Here is a 25,399-nt window from a genome sequence, read left to right on the forward strand (position 1 = left end):
GATTCCTGGGAACATTCTAGAGTGGATCATTAAAGAGTTGTTGGCAAACATGTCCCTAGGGAAGAGGTTATTACAAAGAACCAGCATAGCTTCAGTAAGGATACATTTTACTCTACTACAGGATTACTAAACTAGTAGATGAAGGGAATACTATGGATATAGTTCACCTGGATTTTACTAAAGTTTTGGAATAAGGCATCTCATTCTATTCTTTTTTTTTTTTTTAAAGCAATCGGAGTTAAGTAACTTGCTCAAGGTTACACGGCCAGTTATTTCTGGGTGTGGTGCTAAGTATCTGAGCCCAGATTTGATCCAGGTCATCCCAACACTGGAGCCAGTGATCTTACTCGCTGAGCCACCTGGCCACCCCTAAGCAATTGGGGTTAAGTAACTTGCTCAAGGTTACATGGCCAGGTGTTTCTGGGTGGGTGCTAAGTGTCTGAGCCCATATTCGATCCCCAGGTCATCCCGACACTGGAGCCGGTGCTCTTACTCGCTGTGCTACCTGGCCGCCCCATCTCATCCTATTCTTATCGAGAGTATGGAGTATATGAATTGGACACATTTAGAATGTGAAGGATTGCTAATTGGTTGGATGGCCAGACTCAGATTAGTTGTTAATGGTTCATTTCAATATGTCAGAAGTTCTACCGTGGAGTACCCCAGGGATTTATGCTTGGCCCTGTGCTGTTTGATGTTTTCATCAGTGACTTGGATAAAGGCATAGATCAGATTTCCACATGGCACAAAGCTGGAAGGGATGGCTAACGCAGTAGGTGACAAGAGGGATATAAAGAGCTCCTGACAGTCTACGATAGCGGGCTGAATCTGATGAAATTCAATAGGAATAAATGTAAAGTCTAGCCCTTGAGTATAAAAATAAAGATCCACTTCACAGTTAGAAGATGGCAGAGTCACAGTTAAATGATAGTCTTTCTGAAAAAGATCTGGGCTTCCAAGCACAATATGGATCAGCAGTGTGGTGTGGCAGCCAAAAAGCTAATGTGATCTTGGGCTTCAATAAGTAGGGCATGGATGAGCATCCCATTGTACTCTGCCTTTGTCAGACTTCATTCATGGTATTGTGTTCTGTTTCTGGTGTCACTGTTGGAGAAGGACATTGATAAATTAGAGAGTGTCTACAGGAGGGCACCTGGGATGGTGCTAGGCTTTAAATATGAATACCCATTAAAAGAAATGGGGATAGTTAGCCCAGGAAGAAGACTTTTTGTTGTTCAGTCATTCTAGTCCTGTCCGACTCTTTGTGACCCTATTTGGGGTTTTCTTGTCGAAGATACTGGAGTGGTTACCCATTTCCTTCTCCAGTTCATTTTACAGATGAGGAAACTGAGGCAAACAGGGTGAAGTGACTTGCCCAGGGTCACCCAACTAGTAAGTATCTGAGGCTAGATTTGAACTCAGGAAGGTGAGTCTCCCTGACTCCGGGCCCACACTCTACACACTGTGGCACCACCCAGCTGGCTGTGAAGAAGAATTGAGAGATATGAGAGTCGTCTTTGGAGTATCTGAAGGGCATAGGAGAAGGATTTGATTTGTTCTTTTGGGCCCCAGAGGGCAGAGCAAACAGCAGTGGATGGAAATTGCAAAGAAGCAAATTCAGTTCTGATGCTGGGAAAAGTTGTTCACAGTCCAAGCTCTCCAAAAGTTGAATGGACTGCCTCAGGACGGGGTGGGCTCCCCCTTTTTGGAGATCTTCACACAGAGGAGAGAGGACCACTTGTCCATATGAGATAGTGGAGGACTGGGACTAGATGCTGCTGAGGCCCTCTCCAACTCTCAAATTCAGTGATTCAGGGGTTCTTTGAGTCCAGAGAAAGTATGATATTATTGCATCCATCCATCCATCCAGCTATTACACAACATACTTTTGTAGAGGCCACAGACAAGCATATCGCTCTGACATTAATGTGGAAGTATGTATATATACAGTTCTGGGACCTGTAACTCCATCTGTATGGGGAACTCCCTCCATCTAGGTGGATCGGCAACTCATCTGTAACCTATGGTCTTGGAGTGTTGACTAGAGCCCTAAGATTTTAAGTAATTTGCCTATATTCACATAGCTAATTGATGCAAAGAGGTCCTGACTCCAAGGCAGGTTATTTATTGGCATGAGGTCTTCATCTGTTTTCAAAGAATAATAAATTCTACATTGTGTCCATGTAATCTGTCAGTGATGAACCATCTACTGGATATGTTGTAGAGGGACTTTATGTTTCAGGTAGGAGATTAGACTAAGTCTGTGAAAGAGAAATTTATTGTTTTATTATTGAATCCTCTTATGACCTGCTGTGTACATGGAAATGTTCTTTTTTTCTTGTTTTGTATTTAAGTTTGAAATGAATAAAAAAATTTAAAGGGAGATTAGGCTCCTTCTAGGAATGGGATCAGTGGGAATGGGAAAGAAGGTAGGGATCCTAAGAGGCAGAGGTGAGCAGGGAGTACACCCCAGGCACAGGGGACAGTCTGTGCAAAGGTAGAGACAAGAGATGGGATGGAGAGTTCCCAGAATGAGTGGTTTAGAGGGTATGAAGGGGAGTGATGTGAAATAAGGCTGGAAAGATAGATAGGAGCCACATTATGAAGGTCTGAGCAGGGGAGTGACATGAACAGAGCTGCATTTTAGAAATACTAACTTGACGACAGCTGTGAGGAAGATGGATTGTAGAGTGAAGAACTTGGAAAGCCAAGTAGGTCAATGAGGCATTCTGGTGCAGTAAATAGAGAGGTGGCTCTGGAATCTGGACACACAGGTTCGGGTCCTGTTTCTGACCTCTATGGACTGCATGTCCATATCCAACAGGTTCCTTCACCTTTCAGTGGCCCAGGCAACTTTCTAAGACCCAAAGTTTAGAACCCATCTAAATTGGTAGAGGGAAGTCCTCACGGGGAGCCCCACAGGTTGATGAAATCTCTAGGCATAGGGGAGCAAGTCAGAGCTATGCAGAGAATAGAGTAGGGAGAAGACAGACTAAAAAGCAGGGTATATCAATTAGGAGACTTTTGTAATAATCCAGGTGAAAGGGGAAAGGGTGTAATTGTGAAAAAAGAGGCTGGTTATGAGAGATATTGAGGAGGGAGACCCACAAAGACTTAGCATCTGATTGTGAGAAGTGAGGGAGAGGGAAGAATCAAAGATTATTCTAAGGTTGTAAATGTGGGTAACTGGATTATCTGGCCATAATGTATTAGAGAGGGGAGAGGTGTAAGTCAAGGAGACAAGTCAGGGGACTACTGAAATGGTCCAGACATGAGAAATGATCCTAGATTGGGGTGATAGCAGTAGAAATCAAAAGGAAGGCACAAAGATATGAAAGACTGGGAAAAAATGGATGCAATTTGGGAAATCCCTAGTCTAGCCAGGGGTACAATGACCTAGTTGTTTTCAAGTACCAACTTTATTGTTGACTCTTATCTTTGGTGTCTGTCTCTCTTGGTTCCCCCCTTTTTCTTTACCTAAACTTCTAGCCTAATCTTAAAACAACTATGCATACCCTTTAACTTGGCAATACCACTATTAGGTCTGTATTCCAAAGAGAGCAAATCAAAGGAAAAAGGATCTATGTAGACAAAAATATTTATAGCACCTCTTTTTGTGGTAGCAAAGAACTAGAAACTAAGGGGGTGCCATCAAAGGAATGGCTGAATAAATTATGGTATATGATGCAGTGAAATACTATTGTGCTATAAGAGATGGTGAAGGAGATGGTTTTAGAGAAACCTGGGAAGACTTGTATGAACCGATGCAAAGTGAAGTGAGCAAAGATAGAAGTACAATAACAACAGCAATGTAAAGACAACTTCAAAAGACTTAGGATCTTTGATCAATGCAATGACCAGCCATGTTTTCAGAGGACTTGTGATGAAACATATTGCCTGTCTCCTGACAGAGAGGTGAAAGATGTAGAGTACAGACTGAGTCATATATTGGTTGGATATGGCCAATATGGGAATTTGTTTTGCTTGATTGTGCATATTTGTTACAAGGGTTCCTTCCTTCCTTCCTTCCTTGATATGGGGAAGAAGGTACATAAAAGGGAAGTAAGTTGGATTTTTGTTAATGATAAAATAAAATGTAAAAAATACTAAATGGGGGTGGCTAGGTGGCTCAGTGAATAGAGCACTGGCCCTGGAGTCAGGAGGACCTGAGTTCAAATCCGGCCTCAGACACTTGACACAATTACTAGCCATGTGACTTTGGGCAAGTCACTTAACCTCAATTGCCCTCCAAAAAGCAAAAAAAAAAAAAATTACTAAATGAGTGGACCAGTTTCTGAGGGACTTTTAGTATCTTTGAGCAGCCATAGGTGTGTAACCTGCCAACATGACAGGATGATCCTGCTACATTCTGGATTTCTACATTCAAAGTGAATTGTCACTGAAATGTTTCATTGTTGATTTTACCAACATCAGTGATATCTTACCTTTCCTGATGCTTATAGAGTTGGAAGAGACAATGTCTCACAAGTACACATGTCACAAGCTACTTGGGGACATTCTGGAGCCTAGGTAGTTTGGTGACTCAGCTCACATCAGATGCCGGATGAGTGTTTAGGGATGGGGATCAGGCCTGTGATTTTACAGGCATAGAGAAATCCTTGCTGAGGAAACTCCCCCTACCAATGCAGGTCTATTCCCTGCAACTTGGAGTCTCAGAGAGTCTAGAACATGGAAAGAGTAAGTGACTTGTCTAGGGTTACATAGGCTGAGCATAGGTCTTCCTGGCTTCAAATCCGCCTCTCTCAGGCTTTTCCTGACGTCTGGGTTTTGAAGAGAAAACTGAGACATTAAAACTCCAGTGGCACCATGCTGTGTTGGTTTGGGTTGGTATTTCTCAAACTGGGTTCTTCAGAATGCTGAAATATGCTTGACATGGTGAGAGTTTTATGAGAAATTGTTGATGCCGAGTGATGTTTTCTTCTCCAATATATTAACTATGAAATATATATTAAATATACTCAGTGTCCTCATTTCAACATGAAAATAGCTTTAATTTGCTCTCTTACTAAAAAACATCCGTAGCCCCTTTCATTTTGAGGATATTGCTTACCCACAGACACTATTCTGCTTCTTTTTTCCCCATATCAAGGGCCAGCATTTCACCAGATCTCAGATTTGGAAGATGTCTTAGGGTATATCTGTTTTATCATTATATTTTAAGTCCCAGAATGTTTGATGCCCAAAATAGTTGTGGAAAAGCGTCCCTAGGACCGATCATAGCTGTAGAGCCAGGAAGGGGGCCCTCAGCTGTCTAGTTCACCTTCCTTATATTACAGCTGAGGAAAAAGAAGGCCAGGGAGGTTAAGTGATTTGCCTGAGATGGAGGGGGGGGTGGGGGGTAGGGGGAAAACAACATCTATTAAGCACCTACTGTATGCCAGGCACTATGCTAAGTAAGCATTTTACAAACATTATCTCATTTGATCATTACAACAACCCTGTGGAGTAAGCACTATTATAGCCCCCATTTTACTGCCTCAGAGAGTGGCTAAGTGACTAGCTAGGAAGTAGCTGAGGCCAGATTGGATCTCACATCTCTCTGACTCCAGGCCAGCTGGCGCCCTCATACTGGTGGCATCAGGGTCAAGATTTGAACCCAGATCCTCTGACTCCAGAGCTGTTGCTCTTTCCATTGTACCTTGCTGGGACTTCTTGATAAGTTGACATTCCTTTCTCTTCTCCCACACCAACGTTCCTGTTATGATTGATACAACTCTTTTTTTTTTTTAAAGCAATTGGGGTTAAGTAACTTGCTCAAGGTTACACGGCCAGTTATTTCTGTGTGTGGCGCTAAGTGTGTGAGCCCAGATTCGATCCAAGGTCATCCCGACTCTGGGGCCAGCGCTCTTACTCACTGAGCCACCTGGCTGCCCCAGATACTTACAACTCTTAGAGTAGTTTTGTGGTCACTCGTGAAACAAAGCCAGTTTCTATACACAGCGACCAGATTTCCTAGAATAGCAGAGAGAGGGACTTGTCCACAGCTCATGGGCACATGACAGAGTCAGGATTTGAATCCAGGTCCTCTCTAGAGAACAGGATCCTATATTTCCCCCCATTACATCATGCTGTCTCCTATCTTAATGAAACACAATGTAAAATAGAGACTGAAATATTGACCCTGTCAGACTATGATGGGGTAAACAATAGCCCTGCATTCTGAAATGTATTCTCAGAGGCACTGAGTGATTATCAGTATGGAAGGAAAATAGATCTATGATGACTGTAAACATTTTTTTTTTAAAGTACATTTAAATTCAATTTTCTGGTACTTAATGTTAAATGTTTGTTGAATTTTAAACTTGGTGGATACTGAAAGTGGGTGTTTCTAGAACTTAGCTCAAAGAAAATGTGTTTGTCATTCCCAGGGAGAAGGCACAGAGGGTGTGTGTGTGTGTGTGTTTGTGTGTGTGTGTGTGTGTGTGTGTGACAACAATTTACCTACAAGGTCACTACAAGGCACAATCTCAGCTTGGAATGGAGCCCAAGTAACCATTGCTATGTACTGAGGACATGAGCTACAGTAGTGAGAGAGGACAGAGGGGAAGAGAATCATGTTTTCTAAAGAAGGTTAGGCCTGGATTTCTGTAGCTAGCCAAAGCAAGGGTTCTCCCCAGATTCTAGATGAAGTCCTCTTAGTCTCTGTTTAGTTCAGAATTCAGGATCGAGGTTCAGAGGTTACAGACTCTCTTTTATAAAAATGCAGTCTTGAGTGAGTTTCACTGATCTCAGGCAGAGAGCCTGGTTCTCAAAATAGCTTAGGTGTGGCCAAGGACACTGACCAAGGGCCTCCCTTTAGGAAGGAGACAATTTCAGTAATAAATGATCTTGTGCAAAATACCTAATCTCTTTTGGCCTTAGTTACTTCATCTGTAAAATGGGAGGTTGAACCTTACTAAGATGTGTAATAGCTCTAAGAATTTATCTATGGATCTTTATCAGCCAAGTTGGCTGAAGGTGAAGCCAAAGTATCTGTGATTACAGTCCCCCTAATCTTGGCATTTTCAGCCTTACTGTGTGCTGGTCAGGGCTTTTAGATCATGCCCTCTGGGGATCAACTGGGGATAATTAGCCTGGAGAAAAAGACAATTAGAGGTACCCAAATGAGAGTGGTTCTGTAGTAGTTGAAGAGCTATGTGAAAAAACTAGTCTAATCTCTAAACTTGGCCACAGAGTAGAGGTAGGAACAGTGGGGAGAAGTTGTAGAGGGCAGAGGTAAATAAAAACAGAAACAAAAAAACCCTTTCTTACAGTAAGTTATTATTTAGTGATTTTCCAGTGGTGTCTGACTCTCCCTTACCGCATTTGAGGTTTTCTTGGTAAAGCTACTGGAGTAAGTTTGCCATTCCCTTCTCCAGCTTCCTTTAGAGATGCGGAAAATGAGGCATATAGGGTGAAGTGACTTGCCCGGGGTCACCCAGCTAGTTAGTGTCTGAGGCTGGATTTGAACTCAGGTCTTCCTGAGTCTAGGCTTGGTTCTCTATCCATGGTGTCATCTGGTTGCCCCTTGATGCCCTAAAGGGGAATGGAGCACCTTGGGAAGTACTGGGTTTCCCCCTCACTAGTATTTAAGGAAAGGCTGATCGACCACTTGTTGGACACGTTATGGAGTTAATTCTTATTTGAGCGTGGGTTGGATCAGATGGCAGCTGGAGTCCCTTTCTACTAAGACATTCTATGACTTGAGCAAAGACTAGCTCCCCTGAGGCTGCAGGTGGTGAAGATGATAATAGGGAACTAAAGAATGTGGTCTAATCTTGCTTGGGCTCAAAATAGAAGTTTCAGCCCTCAGTCCTTCCCCCGGGGAGGAAAACAAAACTCACCCAGTGGCTTCTGTTCTTCCTTTACTGCTTCCCACATCAAGTAGGCCTAAAGACACAGCACATTCACTTCCCACCTGATCTCCCCCAGGAAACCTTACACAATTCCCCTGCCTCTTGAGGCAAACTCGAATTTTCCTTCCCACTACAGCCTGTCTTAGTGGCTTTAATCTGGGTCCTTTAGAAGAAAGCAGCTTTGAAAATCCAAGCTATCATTACTAATGATCATGCCTGATGATAAATCCCAGAGAGACCCTGTGGCTTGGGGTTAGTGGACAGAGGGCAGGCCATCAGGAAGAATTTCAGGGCTCAGACGCACCCTGGCAGAGTTAAGTCACTCACATGCCCTTGGGGTGCTTTCTCTGCCCTAGGCAGCTCTGGAGAGCAGCTTACCTGGTCAAATTTCTGGAAGTTTCCTCACTGAGAGTTCCTTATAACAACTCTCCAAAAAGGAAGGCAGAAACAATAATTTTCTTGGCTTTTATCCTTTTCTATGGGAGTCTATCAGCCACATATCCCTGTCTTGCCTCTTGCACAAACAAGGATCTTCTCTGTCAAATATTGATTTTTTTTCCATTGCTCAAAATAATTTCTGTTTTCTTTCACTGTTTATGTTTTATCTGGGTCATCTGAACTGGGGAGAGAAAATCTATAAAGGAACACGTGGGGTCATGGAAATTTAGTGACACTTGTTACAAACCTCTACTTGTGGTCTTTGGGGCTCCTCAGGAAATGGTAGATGGGGTGTAAGTGAGAAAGAGGGCTGTTGAAATGGAAAAACTCCTCCCAAGCTGGAATCTCTATTTCAAAATCCTGAGCCCTGACTTGCTTAGGGGCAAAACAAGATTGAAATCACCAAGCCTTACTCACCGTGCTATAGGGGGCTAGTGATATCCCCTGGACACAGGGGATAAAACTCTGTCTGGCCTGGAGCCCTCTCAACTTCAAAATCCAAAGGGCTGCAAAGCTGAATGGTGGCCGTGTAAAAAATGATTTCTATATTTATAAATTTATTGATACTTTTTATTTCAATACCACATACTTTCCTAACTATATCCCTCCTCCTTCCTCTATCTGGCTAGCTGCCTTTTATTACAAAGATTTAAAAACAAGGAAATAAAAGCAGTTCTGCACTGGCCATGCCTGACAGCAAATGCAATGCTCTATAGCTCTGGTGGACCATCACTGCAATGAAAAGAAGGCATATTCTCTCAAATGTCCTCTGGGGCCAAGCTTGGTCATTAAAATTATACAAACATCCAGTTATTTTTTTTTCTTTTTGGAGAGGGGAGGGCAGGGCAGTTGGGGTTAAGTGACTTGCCCAAGGTCACATGGCTAGTTTTGTATTAAGTGTCAGGCCAGATTTGGACTCAAGTCCTCCTGACTCCAGGGCTGATGCTCTATTCACTGTGCCACCTAGATGCCCCCGATTTTTTTTTTAATGATCCTTTCCATTTACATTGTTGAATAAGGTGTTTCCTGGTTCTCTTTTCATCACTCAGTATCAGTTCATTTGTCCTCCTGTCCTCTAAATTCTTCATATATTCATTTCTTATGGCACAGCAACACTATAGACATTCACATCCTACCATTAATTTAGCCATTCACAATTGAAAGGTACTTACTTTGTTTCCATTTCTGTGCTTCCATAATGAGTGTTGCCATGAATATCTTGGTTATATTTGGAACCTTTCTTTCTGGACCTTTTGGGGTCTATGGCTTATTTAAAAAGAAAAATTAACCAAACACAATATTTTGCTTCCTGTCCCAATGTGAGAGGCATCATGGTATTGTGGGTAGAGAGCTGCCTCAGAGTCAGGAAGATCTGGGTTCAAATTCTGGATCTGAGATATGTTGAACATGTAACTCTGGGCAAGACACTTGACCTTTTAGTGCCACAACCAACTCTCTAAGACCATACTTTGCAGAGAAGTTGCTGATCTGCATTTTTAAAGAGAGTTTCTTCATTAGAAGTTCCTTGTATTTATGAAGACAGAGAGAACATTTCTTGGAATTTTAGAGTTTATTATAAATTAGTAGAGCTGTCATTTTAAAAGTAGCCCCACAGTGGACTCCAACAAGGAGAATATTTTAAGACCTTATTGATTCAAATTCTATTCATTCCAAGTGTGTGAGCTAATGTTGTACTATCCATGAAGAAAGAAGAGGAAATAAAGGAAATTAAGTCATAGGGTGAATGTTTAACCTACCTACGAGGCAAATATAGATTTTAGAAATTTCTCTTTACATGGGGCAGCTAGGTGGCACAGTGAATAGAGCACCAGCCCTGAAGTCCGGAGGACCTGAGTTCAAATGGGACCTCAGATGCTTGACACATTTATTAGCCATGTGACTTTGGGCAAGTCACAACCCCAATTGCCCTCCAAAAAGCAAAAAAGAAATTTTTATTTACATAAAAATTGATATTTTGTTTTTGTTTTTTTATTAAACTAGATCCTTTAACAAAAAAGTTTTCATTATTCCAATTACTTTAATGATGATAATGTGATATAACTCCATGTCTTTAATAAAATAATCAGAATAGTTTATTATAATAAAATAATAGCCATTCCGCATTATCTATACCCTGAGTCAGGGAGTGGTGGTAAAAATTTTCACAGTCATATGCAATTAATTGATCAGCTACTGGAAAGTCTTACAGAAAGGTCATGTGAGTTTTGAGCCTAAAAGGGACCCCATGATCATGGGCTGTTTTCTACTAACTAGAAGAATAATAGGAAGGAGAAATGTCAATGAGCCCAAGTCAATCTTGTGCAGACTCTTATGTGTTTCTGGTGATGGGAAAGTCTCCTCAAATGATTGGGCTTTTTTTTTTCTTAAAGGCACTAGGAGTTAGTTAAGTGACTTGTCTGGGATCACACAGCTAGTGTATGTCTGAGGCTGGATTTGAACCCAGGCCCTCCTGACTTGAGGGCTGGTGCTCTATCTACTGCGCCACCTAGCTGCCTGGGACTGGGCTTTCTTGTTCTTCCTTGAACATGATACTTCATTTCCTGACTCCATGTTTTTGCTCTTACTGTCCCCAAGTTTACAATATTCTTCCTCACCTTCCTCCTCCCTGGCTTCCTTTAAGAGTCATTTCATATTCCCATCTTCTGCAGGAGCCCTCTGTGCCACCCACGCCCCCTTAGTACCTTCTCTCTGAGATCATCTTTCGCTTATTCTGGATCTTTATTGTTATGTAACTAGTTACTTACATTCAGGGGTACGGTAGTAAATGTTTAACAACTGACTTTTTAAAAAGAAATGTGAACTTGACATTTTAAAGTTTAATCTGTATTGGACTCCTAGTTAGAATGTATTTAACTGCCTAAAATACATAAAAATACAAAATATTCCAATCATATTGATTATCTAGATATTTTATTATATATTGATATCTAGATATTTTATTATATATTGATATCTAGATATTTTCAAATCTAGATAATATCTAGATATTTTTAAAAATTCAGTTCTCAGATTGCAGGTTAAGATCCTTTGGACTAGACAGAGGATCTCTGGTTCTAGCTCTGGATGGGTGAGCTAGCTGCTGCCCTGGGGTCATTTCTGCCTCACTTTTTTTTTTCTTGCCACATTGACCTTTAGTGATAAGTAATTCAAGTTCTGTTTTCCTGTTAGGTTGTGAACATTTGAAAATCTTTATGTAAATGTGAAAGTAAATGATATTTTATATATTCCAAATACATAGTGATTTCTAGGTCAGCCCTGAGGAGAGAGGTGAAGATCTGGAACCCATATGGATTTTTTTTTCCCCTAAGAATCCCAGAACACTTTATAGACATTGTCATGAGGGAGTTCAGGAAGTCCAGGAACCCCAATAACCAGAGTCCCTGGAAAGCAATCTGGAAAGAATTCACAGACTCAAGCATTCTTTAAGTCAAGGTGGCAAAGATTTATTGTTACACTATACAGCAGGCAAGAGTCCTTAGGGAACCTGCAACCTTGGAGGGGTACAGTTAAAGTTTATATAGGATAAACTATAGTAGAACCTGTGCCAAATATGCTAACTAGGTGAGTCATGGCAGGATTAGGGAGTGGTTAAGGAGTGGTCAGTTCTTAAAGGAAGATGCACTCTTAATATCTACTGTGTAGGCGTATTGCCCAGAATTCACTGGGAAATAGCAGACGTCTCTAAGTCCTCTAGTGGTCAGGGCTGACCAAGCTGCCACCTGTGAATGTCCTGTTTGACAAGATGGATGTTGGGAGTTTAGTATATTCCAAGCCTAAGGCATACATAACAAGGGATTCAGGACGTATATAGTGAGCTAAGGAGTTACTTATAGATAATCTAGTGAAGTTCTCACAGGTGCAGCTTGTTATTGTACCAAAAGGAGATAAGCATTTGGCTGGGGCCTACTCATTCATGATTGCTAAGCATAGTGCAGGGCATGGGGAGAACTGGGCAGAGATGATGCCCTGAGGCTAGGGAGAAATGTGCTTTTGAAACTGGAGTTCAAGCACCCCATCAGTCCCACTGGTTTTCACAAGTCTTCCAGCGAGAGACAGGTTTATAAGTGGGAGACAGTGGACTGGAAAGTTCACGATTCATATGGCAGAGTCATTCAGTGATAGCCTATAGATTTGTTGTTGTTGTTGTTGAGCTGTTTCAGTTGTGTCCAACTCTTCATGACCCCATGTGGGATTTTCTTGGCAAAGATACTGGAGTGATATGCCATTTCTTCTCCAGTTCATTTGACAGATGAAGAAACTGAGGCAAACAGGGCTAAATGATTTGCCCAAGGTCACACAGCTAGTAAGTGTCTGAGGCTGGAGTTGAACTCACAAAGATAGTCTTCGTGACTCTAGGCCTGGTGCTCTGGGAACATAACCTCAAACTCTGTTCTGCCACTCTGAGGTGATCCTCATTTAAACATCTGCATGGCACCTGCCATAGATATATTCTGGCCTTTGAATTCTAACTTGATAAAGCCAAGGAGGGGCTAAAGAACACAACCAGGAGGTCTGTCCTCTTATCCCTACCAGGTGCCAGTCCACAGCTATAGGTAGTTAGTGTCAATTCGGGTTCTAGTTCCACCTGAATATAATGGACAAAGGGGCATGGGAAGAAGGTCAGTTAATTTGGGGAATTGCTTCCATTTTGCTCTGGTCCTTTAAAAAAAGAGGTTCCACAATCATAAGTCCATAAATCCATGCCTTTGCATTATTTGGGGTTCTCCCTAAGTTCCTGATTATTCTGTAGTGTGAACTATCACACTACACTTGCCCAGTTCAGTCACTCAGTCAACAAGCATTCATGAAGCACTTGACTATGGGCCAGGCACTGTGCTCAGAGCTGGGGGTACATAGAAAGGCAAAACCACAGTCCCTGCCCTCAAGCAGCTCACCGTCTAACAGGAGATGATGCACAAGAAGATGTACACAGAAGATATATACAGGGTGAATTGGGGGCAGTCTCAGAGGGAAGGCTTTTGCAGCTGGAGAGGGCAGGGCCACCAGGAAAGGCTTCCTGAGGAAGGTGGAATTTGAACCTACTTTAGAGTACTTACTCTCACACATCCTAGGACCATACTGATCAAAAGCTTGCCTTGTATTTTTTCGTTGTTTGGATTAGGTCTGTCCTTTCTCTATAGCTAGGTGGTCATGTTCTCTAGTGAAAAAGTAATCTTTTTTTTTTTTTGGAGTGGAGAAGGCAAGGCAATTGGGGTTAAGTGACTTGCCCAAGGTCACATAGCTAGTAATATGTCAAGTGTCTGAGGCAGAATTTGAACTCAGGGCTGGTGCTGTATTCACTGTGCCACCTAGCTGCTCCAAGAAGTCGTCTTTCTACTTCATTGTATCTGCCATGATGTCCAGTAGGATGTTGGACGTGAACAGCTGTTTACTAAGGGATCTCTAGCTTTATAGCTTCTCCATCCAAAAGCATGGGACTAGAACAACTCAGTTGATGGTATTTCCTTTTTCTTATATCTGAAGGATCCAGAGAATGAATAGGCAAGCCAAGCTTCTCCATTGGCTCATGAGCATAGATGGCCCTCTCTCTCTCTCTCTCTCTCTCTCTGTCTCTCTCATCAACAAATCTTTATTGAACACCTACTATGGGCAAAGGATTGTGCTAAGTGCTGCCTCTTGGTGCAGAGGACAGGTCTGTAGGTGCCTATATCAAAGATTCTTTGCCTTTCATTGACTCAAGAGAAAGGTTATCATGGGCTATGGGCAGCCAGGAGGTGACCTTTCAAACTCTAGTGACTCTCTGTGGATATCTATTGGATTAGGTTTGAGGGCTGCACCAAAGTTCCAGGAGAGGGTTCTCCTTCAGTCTGGGTGGTTCATTCATTCTCACCAGGGATAGAAGAGAGGGTTCTCATTCAGCTCAGATGCTTTGTTTCTTCTGTTCTACACCTTCTATATGTCCTTGTGTTGGCAATGAGAAGATGGCATGTAGATAAACTCTGAGGAAGTTTAGTAGTAGATGATAATAATAGCTATGATTGATGTAGCCCTTTAAGGTTTGCAAAATGCTTTATAAATGTTTTATTTTATCTTCACAAGAATGCTGGGAAGTGGGTGCTATTATTATTCTCATTTTACAGATGAGGAAACTCAGGCAGATGGAGGTTAAGTGACTCGCCCAGGCTCATACAGCTAGTGTCTGAAGTCAAATTTTAACTACAGTCTTCCTGATTCCAGATTCAGCACTCTATGTACTATGGTACCACCTGGCTGCTACAATCATCTTATTTTCTCTTTTTCCCTTCTACCCTCCCTTGTGAACAGATATGGCCTCTACCTTCACACCTCGAGAATGTAAGCTTTCCAAACAAGAGGGGAAAAACTATGGCTTTTTCCTCCGGATTGAGAAAGACGTTGATGGTCACCTGGTTCGTGTGATAGAACAGGGCAGTGCTGCTGAGAAAGCAGGTCTCAGAGATGGCGACCGGGTCCTCTGTGTCAATGGGGTGTATGTGGACAAAGAAGAACACTTTCAGGTGAATGAGACTTGTAGGGATCCCTATTACTTCCATTTCCCTTAATCTAGAAGCTTGTTTATAAGCTAGAACTTTGCTTAATATATTCTCTGCACTCAGAGGTCTTGTCCTGGTGAGGGCTTATGTTTCTGTCTTGTGTCAGTCAGCCAAGACAGCTTTCTCTCTCTGTTCTCCCTCCTAAGGAGTTAGAGAAGGTCTCCAAAGCCTTATATGTTGAAGCTGCCTCCCAAGCCAAGAGTTCTTGCATTTACCAAGAATCACAAGGTTCCTTTCTGGAATCACAAACTACTTTCCTCCACCAATAAATTTTAGTTATGCTTTAAGACAACAACCACTGAACAGACCAGATACCCAAGAATGATTCTCCTCTAATAGGGGTCCTCTGGGCTAGAATTAGATCACATTTGCTGGAGCCTCTCAGGACTAGAAAACCTCTCCTAGGCTGAACCCCATCTGACTTTGGATCTTCAGGGATAGTTTCACCTGGAGGGAGGATGAGTGGAATGAGAGAACACTATCAGCCACCTGGGGGTAGCAAAGGCATAGACAAGGACGAGGAAAATGCCAAGGCATGCAGAGTCAGGACCTGAGTCACTCCAAGCCAAGATGAGGTATTTACCTTGGTTTGTTCGAGGTTGCTTGCTGAATCTCTTCTTCTTTGTCTCAGGTTGTAGATCTGGTCAAGAAAAGCGGGAACTCAGTGACATTCCTGGTTCTGGATGGAGCATCCTATGAACAGGCAGTAAAAAAAGGGATAAACCTGAAGGAAGTGAGTCAGAACCACAAGGAGACAGCCCCAGTGATGAATGGGGTAGCAGGTGCAGGGAGCCAGCCCCGGCTCTGTTACCTGCTGAAGGAGGGAAGCAGCTATGGCTTCTCTCTGAAAACTGTCCAAGGTGAGTGTCCTGAGCTAGAGCCTGGCTTGGGAGCCTCTGTTACGCTTCCCAAATTTCCATGGGAGGAGGTTGCTTTTCTTCTTGTCAGCTTGGTGATTTAATTATCTGATAGCTGTTTCCTTCCCTGAAGACTTTAAAGGAGAATAAATACTTGGATTCTCAACAGTCCCTTTTAGCTCAGCTTTTCTAGGGGATTGTCAAATGCCTTAGCACCATTCTTCTTGGAGTTTCCATGACTTGAATATAATTGAGGGGTTTATGTTTCATCACTTTAGGAGAGGCTGGACTTTCCTCTGTATCCATTCTAGGAGGGCGGGGGATTAGGACAGTCATTTCTTGGCCAGCAATATCTCTTTTCTCTTACTTTCCCAGTGTACTTACTCTCTTACACTAGATTAATGTACTTTACTTTTTATCAAAATAAGATTGGGTATACTGTCTTCTGGGCAGTCTGGTAATGTTGCAGTGTCTGGGCTGGTTAGGTCATGTCAATGAATGAAAAACGTTGGAACATGATGTTAACAGGCTCCAGATTGCAGATTTGATCCCCTTAAAGGCCAGTTAACTTCTTCCATGTAGGAATAAATCCTATTTATGGCCATAGACTCTGAATTCCTCCTTAACCAATTATTTCACAAACATATTTGTGTATGGGTTTCATAGCTAATGTCTGATCATAACCAAATCAGTAGATTGTATTTTATCTGTTTTAAATTGAATGTCTTATTTAACAAGGCCTTTTTAGTGAATCTTGGCGTATTAATATGAAACCTAACAATTAGCTTTAGTAAGCAAAAGAGTGAGTACAAACCCATTTTTATGATTTTTTTCAAATTCCACACCATTTTGATGTGTTAAAATGACTCTAGTGGGCAGCAATCATAATCAGTTAAATGAGCATGGGTAGATAACAGAGTGATGGAGGGCACAATCCACAAATTTATCAGCTGATGGATATTAGCTGAAAGATATGTCTCTTTCACATTGTTGACGATAGTATCATTGTACGATGCATGTTTGCCTGAAAAGACCATCCTTTCCCTGGCATCTCCCCCTAAAGACTATGCTTTGCTCTGTGGGTCTAGCTTCTATTTCATTCTAATAGCCCAAAGAAATCTTTGTTCATAAAGATTGGCCTTATCTCTGGCCACTGAGTTCGCCTCTGTAGCTTCTCAGAGGACACTTTTTGATTCAGTTTTCAATCTCTTGGCTAATTAGTGAGTAGTGTGCTCCCTAGATAACAGAATTTGGGGCTGGCTGGTATCCTCCTGCTCAGTGGACTTTTTGCCAGCCTTATAGAAACATGCTTTTTACTAATTCCATCATAACATGCTCCAGGAAGACAATCTTCCTGGCCCTACCATCAATGACGATTATATTTTTGAGTAGTTTATAGTGTTGTTTAATTCATCAACACACTCTGTGTTCCACTTGTGACTTAAGCCTTGATAGATCCAAGAACTCATCAATGTGAGAAGACATTAGGGGATATATAGGGGAGATGTTGTCAAAGTAGGAATGATAAGCTTTAGTAGGATATTGAATATGTGAGGTAAGTGATTGAGAGTGAATAGTCAAGGATGACACCCAGGATTTTGAGATCAGGTGACTGGGAGAATGTTGGTGTCTATAACACTAATAAAGAAGTTAGAAAGAGGGGATAGTTTTGGGAGAAAGATAGTAAGTTCTGTTTTGGACAAAGTGAGTTTGAGATGCCTACAGGACATCTTGTTCAACATGTCCGAAAGTCAGTTGGTGTTGCTGGACTAGAGTTCGGGAGACAGACTGGGACTGATATGTAGATTTTGGAATCATCTGTACAGAGAGAATAATTGGAACCATGAGGGCTGATGAGATCACCAACTGATATAGTATAGTGGGATAATAGGAGAGGGCCCATGCCAAAGCCTTGGGGGATACCCATTGTTAGTGGGCATGATATGAATGAGGCTCCAGCAAAGGAAACTAAGGAGGGGTGGTTGTATAGGGAAGAGGAAAACCAGGAAATGTATAATACAGTGATTAAGCATCTTTGTTCAGTGCATTCTGGCTAAAATGTTTGCTAGTCATAAGACTCTTAATTACAACCCACTTGTATTTTAGAGAGGATCAAGAATTATGAGCAAATCAGTCAATGTCTTCTATGCAGGGCTCCAAGCACCGCGCTCTTTTACCTCCTGATGAGAAGTCAGCGTTTTGTTCTTGTTCGCTAAGAAAGAGTGGATTAACCACAAAGATATGAAACTCCAATTTAGCTTTATTAGATGAAGTCTCTTCATTTTCAGACTTTAGGAAGTTCAAGGGGCTGATGAACCAGAGTTGTGCCCTTCGGCTTCCTGGATGTGTTGTCTTTCTTTCCTTCCCCTACCTCTATTCTAGGTAAAAAGGGAGTATACATGACTGACTTGGTTCCCCAGGGTGTGGCTTCAAAGGCTGGTGTACAATCTGAAGACCGTCTGATTGAAGTGAATGGGGAGAATGTGGAAAGTGCCAGTCATGAGGAGGTGGTTGAAAAGGTATAGCCCAGTTTTGCTGAAGTAGCATCTGCTGCTTTAATCTTCTCTTCTTCAAACTGGTGACAAGATTTGAAAGGAGAGGACAGATGTGAACCAGAATGACAGAAGGAATTTTCATACACCCAAGGAACGGACTGATTAGTAACATAGAAGAGTTGATATAGGACCTGGAATAAGGTCTTAGGCCAGTTCCATATCATTTTGGGTCTAGGGACCATTGCTTTGAGGCCCTGAGTTTTGATTGGTAAAACACCCCTAGAACTAGACTAACACGTATCTACCATGCTTCTGCTTTCCAGCCACCTTCATGCCCTGCCACTGCCCAGACTCCTTTTCTATTTCCATTTTTAATCTCCAGTTCTGGGACCAAAATCAACATTACCTTTCCTAGAAAGGACATGTCAATGGATTACCCGATGTTTCTGCTCCCCACTCCTGTAACCTCCCAGTCCAAAACATTTTTTTTAAAGCAATCGGGGTTAACTTGCTCAAGGTTATAGGGCCAGGTGTTTCTGGGTGGATGCTAAGTGTCTGAGCCCGGATTCGATCCCAGGTCATCCTGACTCTGGAGCCGGTGCTCTTACTTGCTGTGCTACCTGACTGCTCCAGTTCAAAACATTTTTGTCCTTTGCCATTGCCCCATCATAGGTGTTGTCTTCCACTAGGATATAAGTTCCTTGTATTTGTAGTGCCAGTGATAATTACAGCGCTTAGCACATAGTAAGGGCTTAATATATGCCTTTTCATTCATTCATCCATTTACTGATTGCCCATATGAGAGCATACTTATGGAAAACAGCATTCCAAAACATCCTCACCAAAAATTTGAACTAAATCTGTTAGGAGATTTTTCATTTTTTCTTCTGTTCCTATAAGAGATAGTAGAGTATAGTAGTTAGAAAGCTGGTGTGGAAGCCACAGAAACTTGAATTCAGGTCCCACTTCTGACATAGACTGGTTATGTGCCCCTGGGCAAATCACTTAACCTCTCAATGCCTGGGGCTCTATGCGCCATGGCTCCACCTGTCTGCCCTCAACAAGAAATATACAAGATGGTAAGCTGAAGGTAAGGGGGCCTGGTTGAGGCTTCCTGTAGAATGGAGGATTTTAGCCGAGACCTGAAGGAATTTAGGATTTTACAAGGTGGTCCTTATGGCTGCCTTTTCCTTGTTCAAACATGCGTTCTAGTTACTTGATAGTTCCTTTTTCATGCTGACCTCTGTATATTTCTAATCCCCTTCTCATAAGAATTTTTTTATCTTTGCAAGGGAAATAAAACCTCCTGGAAAAGAGGGAAAAAAGAAAGAAAACTGTAGAGGAAGGTAGAAAGAAGGTACATAGCTAAGAGGCAGAAGGACAGTAGGAGATCGAAGCCCTGCCTGAAGCCAGGGATGATGTCTCCCCAATGCAGGGACCCCTCCCTCTGTTGATTCCCTCTAATTTCTCCTGTATGACATAGTTGTCTCTGTGTTGTCTCCTCTGTTACACTGTGAGCTCCTTGAGGTCAGGGACTGTCTTTTGCCTTTGTATCTCTTGAGCTCAGCAAGTTACCTTTGTAGTAGACAGTAAATATTTGTTGATTGATCTCAAAAAAGGTGAGGAAAGGATGGAGAAATGCACTTATTAAGTTTCTACTGTGTTATCATTCCCATTTTACAGATGAGGAAGCTGAGACTGACAGAGGTTAAGTAAATTGCCTGGGGACACACAGCCAGTTAGGATTTGAATTCAGATCTTCCTGACTTCAGGTTCTGTCCATTATGCCACCAGAACCAGGAGGGCTGTAATCAGGGATTTGCTCACTCCCTGGCATCAGATCCCTGGGGCTGTGGTTTTGTCTTGTAAGCCGTGTCTATGCATTTAGACAATGTATCCATGGGGACATAACTGTCTTCTATATGCTTCTACAGGTGAAGAAGGCTGGAAGCCAAATTGTGTTTTTGCTGATAGACAAGGACATGGACAAGTACTACAGTGATCATAAGATAAAAGTCAAAAGAGAGACAGCCAGTCTGATGCTGCTTCCTCACAAGCCCCGGATTGTAGACATGACCAAGGAAAAGGGAGGCTATGGTTTCTACTTGAGAGTAGGCCCAGAGCAGAAAGGTAAGAAGCCTCCGAATTTCTTAGGCTCAACTGTCTGATTCTTCTCCATCAAACTCTGACCCTGGGGTTCTGTCAGGCTCCCCTGACACTCTGTGGGGACAACCTTAATCAATCCTTAGAGCAGGGTAGAGTACAATACCAGAGACTATGATAGAAGATGGTAGGAATGATCTGAGTCTGAGACTTGGGAGGGAGCAATTGGAAAAATGATAAGGGGGAAGCAGAGACTCAAGAAAACAGGTCAGTATAGAGTTGAATGTTCACTAAAGGGTCAGGTAGAGAAAAAAGGGGAGAGTGGTAAGAGCAGGGGTGATGATGACCTGGGGGAGAATTGATGGGTTAAAGGATTAGAGGTCATGGCATGAGTGAAGGGTAGAGTTTGGTAAGGGAAGACAGAGGGATAAGTGGAAAGTCAATAGATTATGGTCAGATAAGAGGATTCAGACTTTTTTTTGACATTTAAGTCATTTTTTGTACATTTGTTGGTGATGGCAAGAACAAAGGTATGGCCATCTTCCTGTGTGGCGGAGGTGGGGTAGAGGAGAGGATTGTGGGAAGTGAGGAGGTTGAGGAACTAAGTGGTTAAGGTGTTTCAGGGGGAGTCAATGTGTATATTAAAGTCCATTAATATCAATTTAAGCATTTATTAAGCACCTTCAATGTGTTTGTGAGACAGACAGCATAGTCTAGTGGCTAGACTGCTGCATTTGGAATCAGGAAGATGGACACTGCAATCCTACCTCTAATTCCTGACCTTCTTTGTGTGTTGCTGAGTGGTCATGGGAAGTGAGTAGGTTGCAGAATTGAGAGATAAGGGAGTTGGAGGGAAAGTCAGTATGTATTCTGAAGCCCCTTAATATAATGGCAGGAGTGTGGGGAGGAAAGAAAAATGGTGAGCTAGGTGCTGATCTGGATGAAGAAGGAAGGAGAGTGACCTGGAGGTCTATAGACAAGAGCTAGCAGGATTTTGATTGGGTGGTAGATATGAACTGCATAAACTTCTAAAACAGAGAGGTTACTGAGTGATGGAGGTAGGGGGAGAATCTGGGAATGGCATTGGTGAGCAAAGAGTATTCCAGTTCTGCCCTGACCAGTGAGCCAAGGGGAATGCATGAAGGTGCTGCCAGTACTGGAAAGGGTGGCCAAGAAGGCCGTGTCATCTGGGGAGCAAGGTTTCAGTGATGGTTAGAAGATGGAAAGAGAGGGGGAAGAAAAGATTTAGGATAAAGGGCAAGTTTGTTGCCTATGGAACAGTCATTCCAGAGGACACAGTGGAAAGGGTGGGTGGCTTTTGGTTGGAACTTTGGTGTGGGAAGGTTGAAGGAGACTGGGAATAAGGAATAAGGGAATAATGGGTGGGGAAGAGAGCATCCTCATTCTTCACTCTGTGACCTTGGGTCTGTCATCAAGCTTCATGCATAGCTTAGCTTAACCACTTGTAAAACTTGTAAAAAAAAAAGAGTGGTGATAATTGCCTTCCCCAGTTGTTTTGAGATTTAAAGCACACAAACTATTTTGTTCAAGTAGAGTGTAATTGAAATTTTCCACCCCAACACTTTCTTTTACTTCCAAAGTATCTTTCCTTATTCAAGGTCAAGCCTACTGCCTTGTGAGAATTCTGAGCAGGGAGGAAGGTTGCATGTACTTCCCCATTCTACAAAGTCCCTTGGGGGTGACAGGAAGGACGGGCATTTCCCAAGGGCGTTACACTTCTATGCTTACCTAATTTGGAGTGAGTGGATGGAAGGGAGGAATAGATTTTATCACTTAAGATCTAAAACTGTGGCAGTTTAAGAGATAATACAGAGAGCCCTTTACTCCTCTGTATCTGTACATCCTTATCCTTATTCTCATCATTCCCATCGTTGGGGCATTTCCCAGAAAGAGAACAACCTTTCTGACCATTTGGTTTATGGGGAATAGGTCAGATCATCAAAGACATAGATTCTGGAAGCCCTGCAGAAGCGGCTGGTCTGAAGAATAATGACCTGCTTGTGGCTGTCAATGGAGAGTCAGTGGAAATGCTGGATCATGACAGCATCGTGGAGAAGATTAGGAAAGGTGGAGATCGGACCTCACTTCTGGTGGTAGACAAGGAGACTGATGCCATCTACAGACTGGTAAGTCACAGAAGAACACAGCCCGATGATATTTGCTTCATGGCATACAGTGCTGTTGCTGAAAGCAATAGTTTTCATTTCATCCCCGGCATTTTCACAGTGTGTCCCCCATAGCTGGAGTGCTCTCCCTGATCTCCATTTCAGTCCCAGCTAGAATCCCATCTTCCCCAAGAAACCTTTCTCAATTCTCCTTGATGACTGTGCCTCCCCGCTGCTGATTAGCTCATATTTAATTTGTACATAATTGTTTACATGTTGGCTCCTCCATGAGCTTTGAGAGCCAGGATTGCTTTTTGTCTTTCTTTGTCTCCCCAGTGCATGGGACTGCACGTAGCAGGGGCTTAAGAAATGCTTGGTGACTGCCTGACAGATAAGCCCTATGCACTGTTTGTGATTCTTGATTAATGCAAAGGTTTGATCTTAATGTTAAGCAGGCAATTTGCAGGGGCTCCCGAAAGAGGTTGGATTTGAATTCAGGAAGATAATGCTTCCTGACTCTAGGCCCTAGCAGCCTCATAGCTGTAAATTTCTGCTGGTGACTCTGTTGAATGGTAGTGACCTGAGGTTCTTTTTTTTTTTTAAAGCAATTGGGGTTAAGTAACTTGCCAAGGTTACATGGCCAGTTCTTTTTTTGTGTGGGTGTTAAGTATCTGAGGCCGGAACCAATCCCGGGTACTGAGGACATGAGGGAGGCCTGATGAGACTTGTCCAACCTGAAAACTACTACCCACTAACAGTGATTTATGTGAGAATGTTTTGTTTGTTTCATTTTTAACAAACAAACAAAACAGACACATGAGAATGACTATGTCAGGAAGGAACCTAGAAAATGTCTTGGGATTCTGAAGAACTGATCAGAAACAAAAGGATTTAGGAATGTGGGTTGTGTTTTCATAACTGCAGCCAATTGAAGATAGGAACTTTATAGAGAAAAGATGCTATAGGAAGAATGACAGATAATTAGATTTGATTTTTAGGGACACAGCTCAAGACACAGATATAATCATTGTTCTTAGGCAGCTAGGTTGTATAGTGCATAGTGTGTTGTACCTGGAATCAGGAAGACCTTCTTTAGTTAAAATCTTTCCCCAGATACTTGCTAGCTCTGTGACTTTGGGTATGTCACTTAACATCTTCCAGCCTCAGTTTCTTCATCTGTAAAGTGGGAATAATAATAGCATCTCCCTCACAAGATTGTTGTGATGATAAGGTGAGATATTATATGCAAAGTGCTATAAAATGCTGGCCATTATTATTATAATGCACTCTTCTCCAGGAATAAAAGGTTATAGAAATGTGCATTTTTTGAGAAAATGCCTATCCTGTAATGACCAACCATGATTACAGAGGGCCAACATACCTCTGGTCAGAGAGATAATGGATTGAAGGTACAGAATGAAGCATATTTCTTGAACATGGACAATGAAATAACTTTTTTTTTGCTTGGTTATGTGTAATTGTTATAAGGGTTTTGTTTCCATCTCACAATTAATGGAAAGAGATGGAGAATATAAGATCCAATTATACATAAAATAAGGCATTTGATTCAGTAGAACAAAATGCTGCCTTAGGGGCTCATTCCTCTTCATACAATGAGATCATTTAGGATTACTTGGAAGATGACTGATAATAAATGCCAGGTGAGACATGTGCTCAATAGAGGTATTAACCACTATGAGAGATGCAGCACAGAACACGGGTGAAGGAGGGATTGAGTGGACAGTGATGGCTGCAGATGCTCCTGTTTGTGTCTCACATTATGCCCCAAGACACTGTAGAATCTCCTGGAAGAGATCTGTAATCACTCAAAGAAGTCTGGCTTGTTCATCCACACAGAAAAGATAAAGTAGATGAAGAATGTCTATTGCCCAGATTTCGGCATGCAATTGTATGGACACTTAAAAGAGCTCATTCATTGATATGTGTATTTGAGACAAACAGTAGAAATGGACCATGAAATGAGCCCACAGTTGGAAAGAAGGAGAATGGATGGGATCGTTTGAAGGAAAAGTGCAGAACTCATTTAACTAGCCCCATACTTCCTGTGAAAGCAAAGGTTTTCCTTCCTCTGCTACATAGAAGTGAGGTGGGCAATAGCACTGATTTGGAAAAGATGAGCATCACCTAAAGGGCAAAGTACATGCTGGAGGGGAGTAGGCTGTAACAAATAACCCAATAGAAGCTCCAAAGAGAAAAAGAGTAAATGACAAAAACAAGGAATTGCATGACAGGAAGAGAAAATGGGCTGGCCATGGGGCAAAAGGGAGAGTGCAACAGGGAGACGGACAGAGTTTTCCACCGGTACCTTCATGATGTTGGGAAAAAGCAAAGAAGGCTGCCAGCATATGGAATGGACCTCCTGTGAGAAACTTCTGGAAGAATGTGAAAAAGAAATGCCCAAGATGGTGTGTAATCCACATCATTGATGGGAACTCCTAAACTGATGAGATCATAGATTCACTTGAGTCTACAAATGTAAACGTAAGACATATACATACACATATGTATACATGACTCATTGGCATGGACATGACATGGGAACCCACTGTAGCTGTGAGATCACCAAAGAAGAGTGAGAAGAGGATCGGGGACAGAGCCTTGGGAGATGCCAAAGTCATATCGGGAGGAGGACCAAAAGAATATATGTCATGGAAACTTGGGGAACATATACTATCTAGAAGGAAGTCAAATAAGCACTAAGGCCATTGGATTGAGCAGTTACAAACACTTCCTCCTTCCCAATAAACTAGAGAGTAGTGTTTCTTCAGTCTTCTGGCAGAGATCAGTCTGTGCCAGGCTTGTAAATCACAGGACCAATTTCATTGCTCTCTGTACCTACTGAAATTCTTATCATCTTACCCAGGGCTTCCTCTAATAACTCCTTGCCACTTTTCTTTGGAAACTATCTGGCCAAACTATCTTAAGTTTGCAGCAATCAGGGCTTTGTTA

The 25,399-nt window shown here is 42.2% G+C and overlaps 1 protein-coding gene across 1 annotated transcript in view; it reads left to right on the forward strand.

Annotated features, from left to right (window-relative positions):
• The window catches only part of PDZK1 (PDZ domain containing 1), a 37,506-nt gene that overhangs the window by 6,523 nt on the left and 5,584 nt on the right, over positions 1-25,399 (forward strand). The window contains exons 3-7 of the mRNA XM_069090170.1: positions 14,601-14,812; positions 15,480-15,708; positions 18,088-18,224; positions 20,135-20,330; positions 22,254-22,450. Of these exons, the coding sequence (XP_068946271.1) occupies positions 14,603-14,812; positions 15,480-15,708; positions 18,088-18,224; positions 20,135-20,330; positions 22,254-22,450 (969 nt within the window). The 5' untranslated portion in view covers positions 14,601-14,602. The remainder of the gene's footprint in view (positions 1-14,600; positions 14,813-15,479; positions 15,709-18,087; positions 18,225-20,134; positions 20,331-22,253; positions 22,451-25,399) is intronic.

The sequence above is a fragment of the Petaurus breviceps genome, unplaced genomic scaffold (assembly GCF_028583685.1).
Source record: "Petaurus breviceps papuanus isolate PSGF00001 unplaced genomic scaffold, PetGlider_PUasm1.0 186, whole genome shotgun sequence".
NCBI lineage: Eukaryota > Metazoa > Chordata > Mammalia > Diprotodontia > Petauridae > Petaurus > Petaurus breviceps.